General features: G+C 37.1%; 1 protein-coding gene across 2 annotated transcripts; it reads right to left on the minus strand.

Annotated features, from left to right (window-relative positions):
- Positions 1-1,037: 1,037 nt before the first annotated feature.
- On the minus strand, positions 1,038-9,117 carry LOC113301860 (tetratricopeptide repeat protein 27 homolog). 2 transcript variants are annotated; one of them, XM_026550702.1, is made up of 21 exons: positions 8,584-9,117; positions 8,356-8,497; positions 7,816-8,147; positions 7,336-7,417; positions 6,935-7,253; positions 6,055-6,113; positions 5,357-5,446; positions 5,120-5,211; positions 4,924-5,022; positions 4,753-4,830; positions 4,165-4,249; positions 4,018-4,076; positions 3,839-3,908; positions 3,554-3,645; positions 3,276-3,338; positions 3,090-3,156; positions 2,569-2,781; positions 2,350-2,466; positions 2,056-2,208; positions 1,641-1,777; positions 1,038-1,506 (listed from the first exon to the last, which is right to left on the minus strand). In XM_026550702.1, the coding sequence occupies exons 1-20, from the start codon at positions 9,027-9,029 to the stop codon at positions 1,664-1,666; spliced, it is 2,772 nt and encodes a 923-aa protein (XP_026406487.1). In that variant the 5' UTR covers positions 9,030-9,117; the 3' UTR covers positions 1,038-1,506; positions 1,641-1,663. The 2 variants fall into 2 exon arrangements, with proteins under 2 accessions (XP_026406487.1, XP_026406486.1); XM_026550701.1 differs by having other exon boundaries at positions 1,038-1,777.
- Between the last annotated feature and the right edge of the window lie 335 nt (positions 9,118-9,452).

The following is a 9,452-nucleotide window of genomic DNA, read 5'->3' on the forward strand; positions in this document are numbered from 1 at the left end:
AATATCTAGGGTTTGCAAGATGGTTTGCCAATATACCCTGAGCCAAAATTACATAATAACTGGATTTCTCTCTTTGATGTTTGAAACCTTCCCAAATGATAAAATCATTGCTTGGGAAAGTTTCAATTGATCCACAAAATTAATTCTTGAACAATAAATTGTTTCGAACTAATATTGTTAGGGACCTTGAAACATCCAATGCTTTGAATCATATTTCGAGATGTTTAACAAGACAAGCTTGACTCGAAAAAATTTCTTTGTAAATCTACTAGAAGTGATACGACATAGTCTCATATAGATAAAATAGTAAAGCTTGTGAGTAAATAGAATGGTTTAGTCTTCACATACCTTGTTGATGAAGTTCTTCAAATATCTTCGTCGATCTTCAGTCTTTGAGGGTGATATCTGATACTCAACTACCAATTTCTATACCTAGTTCGAGACTTGACTTAGTAGACTAGAAATCAAGATATAGTCTTGTTCATCTAATATTGACGACAAGGTTGAGATAGCAAAACTTGTGGATTCAACCCAACATTGCTCTAACAAAATGCATTAAAAATATGTTTCCAATAAGAGATAAGCTGGTGGGGATCATGCCACATATAAATGCAAACTCCATTCTGTTCTCAGCACACTGAATCGCCTGCACATATCATCATAAAGTGCCCTTTATCCAAAGCCGTGTGGTTCGCCACTTTGGGTTTGCAGATCGGAAACAATATAAACCTGGTAGATTGGTTACGTGACTGGTTTGATAAGTTACATATGAACCAAATGGTAGAGAAGCAACTCAGCAAAATAGTTATTGTTGCCTGGTGCATTTGGTCTGAAAGGTGTGACAAAGTCTTCCAAGGGGGTGATTTTTCTCCAGAGAAAATCATAAGGGCGGGAAGTTCACAGCAGATCATCCGACAAGACCAGAAAGGATAAGAAGAACCGAGACTAGAAATAATACTAACAGAGGTGTTTTAGTTCTATCGACTTGTAATATACACTCCGTCGTCTTGCTAATAAAACATCCTGAGTGGCTCTTATAATAATAATAATAATAATAATAATAATAAACCAGAGATTACAAATTTTGGATACCACACAAATTTAAGTTTACAAATATTAAAAAATTTGGATTTTTAACTGAATCCTAAAGCAAACTTGTTGATTCATGAATCATGATGTACTTGTTGAGTATTGAATGAAGCTTAGTGATGAATAATCACATACTCCTATGAGGACGCATTTTCTTCGCACAGCTAAATTATTCGTTGCTGATTTGCTATATCAAGCGCAATTAAGTTTACTGAATCATTCATGTGAAGTCGGAACATTTTGAACATAAAAGTAAACATTACTTCATGGTGCACTACTTTTAATAAAATAAGTAGATGACCCCTTTCGACCACTTTCAAAACTTTCTGCTGCTCTCGCGTCTTGCTGCACTAACTCCTCTCGCTTCCATTTTCGCAATAATTGCAGAGGTTTATGACTTTGTCTTCAGCCTCTCTCCTGGTTATCAAATCAATGGAGTGACATCAGATCAAAATGCTTTGTGGGGAAAAAATCCCATTACAATTACTCGTGCTGCCTTGCGCAACCAGACTGTGGTCTCTATCTGAAGTGTATATTTGCCCATACACTACCTTGTACGTTGGGATTTATTTTTTCAGACAACTATGTTACCATTAGATGATATTGAAGCCGCTTCTATTCGCTTCTTTACTTCCTCAAGGCAAGCTTGAAGATCTCTCAATTCATCAGTATCAGAGAAATTTACTGCCTGAAACGAAAGAAAATTTTGAAAGTAGCTTTATCAATGTAAAGACGGATACAAGAATACCAGGCGAAAGGTGTTGGGTTTTTATGGTTTAAGCAACAAACCAAAACACTTTTTAATGTTTTTTTCTTTGTTTGTTTTGATACAAAGTGTGCTTAATGTTAAGAGGTCAAATTCAAGTAGCTAGATGTCCTATAGCCATGCATAGTGATGTTTGTTGACTAAAAGGTACTACATCAAGAGCCGCTCTCTGGATCATATCTTAAACAATTGAACCATACCTGCCTAATTACACTTCTTAAGTGCATCTCAGCCGAATTGAGTTCTCGGCAGCTACCAGTGGATGAAGCGATCTCCATATATACCTCACAGAGTTGCAAGGATGCATTTGCAAATTTCTTAAACCTATCTCTGTTTTTCCACAAATCAGCTCCCTGAAAATCGAGTGTATTAGAAGTACTGTGTGTTATCCAGATGATAACATGCCTTAAAAGGAAGAGAAAATAACCTTTTTCACTAAATAGTACTGTTTATTTTAGCACGGCATAAGTATATACCACATCAATCAAACTTACCTGATAGAATCTGACATGCTTCAGAAGGGCTTCTGAACACATAGTGAGATCCCTTTTAAGTTTATGCCACCTTGCATACAAACCCCAAATATTTTCCCCACCACCACCTCGGACAACCTATAATAAATCAATGAAATTAAACAGAACATACCAGGAGGATACAAGGAAAGAGTCGAAAACAGGGATACGCCAAAATTACAAGGGTTCAGAGAAAGGTACCTGCTGAAGAACATTCCCAAGGAGTTCCACCAAATGACCAGCCTCTAGTGACCTCGTCGAGTCAGAGTCTGGTGATGATGAATTGCCTTTTGAAGGAGCACAACTATGCTCCAAAGCTTGTGCTTCAATCTCAACCATAACCCTCTCCAGCAATTGCACATCTATTCTTTTATTATTTGTCGTATCCAGTACCTTCTTTGTAGCCTCCAATGCCTAAAAGATGCCATCAAGCAGTTGAGCATTCATTTGCTGTCCTTCCTCTTACATGCAGATACTATATACTTTACCCAGGTGATACCCATACTTCGCCATGTAAATCAGTAAATCACGAGAGAGTGGATGATTAATTAGGATGAGGTGTTTCTACCCACACTCACATCTAAGGCCCATGCTGGATGTAAAAGAATGGCTCTAACAAGTAATTCGCACCAAAAGCTTCTTATAGTAATTTTACAAGAGAAACTATGAGCCCTTCTTTCAGATAAAAATAAAGTAGAACCTAAGCAAAAAACACACTTTACCTGTCTGAGGTTACCAATCTCAAAAGAAACTTGGCTGAAATTCTCCCACATTTGCCAGCTGCTCCGTCTGCCGGTTCAAAATAAACATGTGAGCAAGCCAATTGCTTCTCAAAATTTGGATAGAGGATATACAAAAAAAAAAAAAAAAAAAAACGAGGATAGGATGCAGGGACGGCGAAGAAAAACCTAAATTTAAGGGCTTCCTTAAATGCGGTGAAGGCCTTCTTGTAGCTTTCTTTCATCATATGCCTGAAAGGAGTTTTAAAATGGCAGAAGTTATAAGTGTTTGAACAGTTGTGATGGAATAGGTCCATTTTCATTGCTGTTACGTAATTTGGTTACACTTCCAAATCTTAAAATTTTATCAAATCGCATCAATTCCTCCATGTACACAAGTTAGGATCCGATATTAATTAGTTCTAACACTGGAAATGAGAAAAGTAACATCAAGAAGCTAAACATACAAGCAAGCAATGTTGTTCCAAGCTTCTCCATTATCAGGATCAAGTTCAACGGCACGAGAAAAGCCAATTAATGCCATGTCAATATCCTGAGCCTGCACAAACCGAAAAAAGTTATTTGACCAGTTTCTCTATCGCGGTTAACCCAATTACTAAACGACGAATGAACACTGAGTGAGAATGGGTAACCTTTCGCGTAGGAAGGTTACCTATCCTACTGAAAACGCCTATTCTTATGTTTTATTTTTTCTCAACATTTCAACATTATAGTTTGACTACTATTTTCACCTTCAATGCAGCAGCTCCAAGTGCAAACCAACCATCAGGAAACAAAGAATTCAAGGCCATTGCAGATTCCCTAAAATGAGACACATAAGAGTTGATCCCACACTTAAGACCAGAAGAACACATGAAGAATAGGAGAAGCTAATTAGAGAATAAATGTGAGGTTCTTAGAAGCATAATACCAAAGGGTTTTAGATTCCTCGTAATGCCCCCTGTTATACGCACTACGAGCAAGAGACCTCTGTCAAATAAGAAACAAAAAGGAGAAAACAATCATTACAAATGAACACAACAATTATGTCAGGTTGGCTGTCGACAAACTGGATCACCTTAGCTCGAGCTGACTTGTTGTTTGAAACTTCCAATGCCTTCTCATAATGAGCATCAATGTTTGTAACATCACCCAGTGAGCACCTGGAACAAAAGCCATTTAGTACAAGCGAAGATATGCATATGATGAAAGTTTGTCAATTATGGTAGAAAATAAAGTAAGAGCATTCGTTGAGCTAAAACTAACAAATTAAATGTGTGATTTGCTTGACTTTTTTTTTTCTTTTTTACTTCCAGCTGTTTTTCTATTATAAGATTAGCTATAGATAAGTCCAATGCTTATTTTCGTCAGCAAAGTTGGTAAGAATCTTAATCCCTACACTCCAGTATGATTTACAAAACCACTGCTAGATTTGTATAAAATGACATCATCAAGGTGACGTTACTTGGTATTTTCTATTTCCACTGATATGATTCCGTGGTCTTTCAATTCAGAAAAGAATAAAGGTCAATGAGATCTTTATCAAATTGTACACAATGCTAGTGAAACTACTTTGAAAACTCAGTAGGTGTGAATAAATAACGAATATTTAATTTAGACATTTAAAACAGAAAGGTTATGTATGCAATTTCAGGGTTACACTTACCATAACCTTGGATCATTGGGCAGTTCACATAGCCGCTCCTTGATGAGCTCAACAGCTGCAGCCTTCTTTTCTATTAGGCTGAACACATGAGAATTCAGGTGCCTGTGAGCATGAATATCGAAATACTAAAATAAAAACCTAGCTAGATTACAACTTTGTGCTTTGCCGTACCAGTAACAATCAATTACGTTATTCCACAACTCCAGATCCTCAAATATCTTTAGTGCTTCTCCTATCAAACCACACCGGACTAAAAGCTCCCCATATTCTCTATTAGACAACAAAGAACAAATGATTAGATAATTTCACGGCTATGGACCATCAACTATTCCTACAGATAAGATACCAATCATAGGAATAGACATACTTCCGCAATGCTGGAATTGTAGGAACATAGACCTCATAAGATAATCGAATCCTATCTGCTGCTCCAGGAGAAGAATTATAAATACCCTGAACCTAAAACACGCGTCCTGGAAAAGTCAATACAAAAGTGGTGGACACCTGGGAAACTTCTGACAGAATTTAATTCTCTCTGGAACCAAAAGTTCACGATAAGCAAATCCCTCAGAATTCTGAGTGGAGCTAAACTGGAAACAAGTACCTGATTGTCCATCATCATCAATGAGCGCTCCTTTGTGCGGCCACGACTGGATTCCCACCGGATCCGTAACAAGTCACAAAAACGCCGAATCTTGGAGAGAAACAAAAGTTCAATGGTTAACATATCATATGTGAAAAGACAATGCAGATGAACAGTAAACCAGTGCCACATCACAACTATACCATGTAGCAGAAGTCGTTGGGTGGGTGCCAGGCGGCTGGGTGTACTTGGGGATTAGCCGAGAGTAGGTGGATATATATACCAACATATATATATATACACGTAAAAAAGTCTAATTTTACAAGGTCGTAGTCGTCTTTTTTCAAGACATATTTCATTTTATTTGAATTAGACCCTAGAGTCATAAAATTTACATAAATGTATAAACAAGGAGAAACTTAAGAAGAAAAATCAAGACTTGAAGGATTTCTTCACAAAATTATCTCTTTTCTTACTATACTGCTTTACTTTTTATTCTTTGATTTAGCCAAAAAAATTGAAGATTGCTGTTTTTACTCATTGGACCTAAGGCGGCGCCCAGGCCAAGGCCATCTAATGAGAAAAACGCCCAAAAGCGATTTCCGCCTAATACACAGCACTTATAACATTTACAAACCAAAAAATAAAATCCTCTAAAAGGTAAGAACATAAAATCTGCAGGGATGTATGAAATATCAAATATTAGAAGTTAAACTTACTATGAAGTACGATAACTGCTGAGCATCAATAGCCTCAATGTAGGGGGACATGTCCCATCCTGAAATCCCAATACGGCAATGTGAGTTGTATAAGTTGAAACAAGATCAGATACCAAATATAAAAAAAGATTACATACTCAATAGTACAGTGGCTAGCCGTGTGACATAACACTCAAAGAGATATTAACCTTATCATGTGAATCATTCTTTTGTTTGTTTGTTCGTTTATCAAAAACATAAAGTATATACAGAAAGATGACCACGCCGACGAAATCTGGATGTTTTTACAGTTTGTAGGACAGAAAAAATAAAACTTCTTAAAAAGATCATTTTAAAAGCAGGAGTTAGTTGTAACTATAGAAGTGATTCAGACAAACTAGAGGGAGAACTAGACCATAGGACATTGACGAAGTAAGAAAATGAAATGTGCTTGAAAAACACACACTTCATTCTGTCAGGTTGAAGGACAATGGAAAAAATAGAAAAACCTAAGCTTAAGCCTAGAAGTGGTAACCTATTACACGCATTACAAAGTCTAAGATTTTCGTCGCATCCATATTCACTGGAAGGCATGAAGCTAAACTGTGAAGCATGTACATATTATACACTCCATCTTGGGAATTCGGTGCACAGCTTATGAGTATAAGAAAGAATATGAAATGTATGCACTCTTATGTTACTTCAGTAATAAGACAGTAACCTACGACGACAACAACCAAATATTATTGGAAGCTGCGAAAAAGGCAAATTATGAATTAAGGACTTTCACACTTTAGAGAAATTTCGATAACAAAGATGGAAGAGCACAAACAATGGACTCCTTATATACTTTGAAAAATGAGCATTATAGAGAAGCTGTTCGAAAGTTCAAGTAGCTTACTCTCATATTCGGCCTCGCGGCTACTTTTCGATATGAGAAGGCATTGTACTAGGACTACAGCCTGTTGAATTTCCCCCAACATAGTATTGGCAGCCCAACCAGCTTTACTGTCACTTGCACCAATTTCAGAAACTTTGCCATCATCTAACAGTTTTGGGGTCATTAATATGTCAGACACCCCATAGGTTTCGGAAGAATTTGAACTCGGTCTACAGTCATCAGAACTAGTAGTATCTCCTTGGCCTGTTGTAGGACTTATATCATGAGGTTTAGATGTATTTGAGTTTACCACAAGCACCCTTAGGGACACAGGTCGCTCCTGCGCGCAGGAAATAACATATAAAAGAAAGAAATTGTTAACTAATAAAAAGGTTTTAGGCTGATATGGTTTGAAGAGAAACCTGATGTACAGTCCGAAAGCCAAGCATGCCAGTGACCGAAAGCTGTAGTCCAGATGCTATCTCAGCAGACTTAAGATGTTCACTGAAAAAAAGATCGTCTTAACAGAGAGAAAAATAATACAGAAGACAATCGGCTTGAACTTTTTTAAATAGACATTCTCTTGATATATATAATTAGATAACAGAATGTCGTTATCTAATTATATTGAATGGCCATGACAGAATGTCGATGACATGAAACAAATGCTTCAAACCAGAACGATGTTACAAACACCAAAATATTCAGAATTGCAAGCTGAAACAACATAAACAACAGCACTGAATAATTGAATTTTTTAAGATTGTCTGGGATGATATGGAAACAATTTTATGGTGAAGGATGATAGTAGCTCAATGTAACCTCAGATATGGCATGAACATCTAGTTTGGAGTCTCAAAATCAATAGTAAATGGTTATTTACAGAAAGTTAGATTTCTGACCTGAAATGATCAATCCGACCATATGTATATTCTATTATTCCTGCTTGTAAATGAGCCGCTGTCAGAACATCTAATGCTTCTCCCTCGTGTAACTGAGTACCCCAATAACTACTTATGCTCTCCAATTTACCAAAATGGTCTAGGGTCTCCTGCATCAACACTTGCAATGTATCAAACAATGAGGATGATAGCTCCTCCGAGATCCTCTGCTGCAGGAGAATGAGTCTCGACAACCACCATGAAAGGGTTCTAGTTCCACCACAAGAAGAATTCTTCCTCTCAAATGATATATCTTTGGTTTTGACTAGCAACATTTTTGCAAACACTATGTACTGTAAACAACATAGACAGTTTGCATCAAATCTTAAGAACTCGAAATCAACTAAAACAAGGATAATAAAAAAACATAATATAATATCCCCATCTAGACTCTAAACCAAAGCAAGCCTCATATATTACTAAACAACCACACAGTTAGCACACAACATTATATGTTCCGCTAATGTATTCTATAATCTGAATGAAAAGAATATAAAATACCTGTAAAAGCGAAAATTTTCCGTGCAAATCAGAACCCGTAGACATGAGCTGTCTGCGCGCCCACATATCCCATTCCCTTCCACAGCTGACTTCTGTCGACCCCAAAGATGCCAAAGGAAATGAAGGAAAATTCTCCAAAGGACTGCAATAAACAGTTGCAATCATTCAACCATTTAATCGTTTGTCATACAACGGAAGTAAATAGGTAAAACTAACTAACTTACTAACCCTGTGAGATTGATTTGTGTGAAAGCCAAGAACGCAGCAACAGCAACACAGTTGACAAGTAAAGCCCTGGAAAACCAGTTTGATTCATCGCCGACTTCTTCGAGTGGATTAGATAAAAAGGATTCAATGGTAATATTAACTTGATTGTAGAAATTTTCAACTGAATCAATGGAGTTCTGACATGAATCGTCGAAGAGGAGACGGACAGCTTGAGATGAAAGAGCCTGAAGATAGTTTCCATTCTCGATTAAACTTACGATTTCATCGATTAATTCGTATAGAGTTTTTTCATCTCCGTTTTCTGCTGCTGGGGAAGGAGAAGATGAAGAAGGTATAGTAGTAGCAGTTGTAGAAGGCGGTGATGATGATGATGATGACAGAGTACATCGAAGAAGACGAAGCTCAAATCCACGAAGTATGTCGTTGTCGAGCTGATGATTAGCCATTCCGCGGGAAATTTAAGGGTGTGTGGTTTCTAGTTTTTACTTTTCTTCGGTGCAAAAAAACTTTGAATATGTTTGAACTAACAAACGGTTTTGCTAGGGTTTTATATAATTAGGGGCGCTATGCAAGAGTAACGTTTTTGAGACATCAAGGTAGCCTAACGTTTCGCCCATTTGAGTTGGGCTTTTTATTTATCTTCAAGGCTTTATTTCCGGAGGTCCAAAATTCCATATTTTTAAAGTAGGAATGTGTCAGTCCACAGGTGTACCCTTTAAAGGCCTTGACTCAACGATGATGGAACCCTCGCTTCCTATGGTTGAAATAGGTCTTTTTTAATACAGAAATTATGGTGAGGACACTTGGCAAGGTGTAATTGGTAAAAATATTATGTGGTAGTGGAAACTCACTCTCATGTTGGTTATGTT

The sequence above is a fragment of the Papaver somniferum genome, chromosome 8, assembly GCF_003573695.1.
Source record: "Papaver somniferum cultivar HN1 chromosome 8, ASM357369v1, whole genome shotgun sequence".
Lineage (NCBI taxonomy): Eukaryota > Viridiplantae > Streptophyta > Magnoliopsida > Ranunculales > Papaveraceae > Papaver > Papaver somniferum.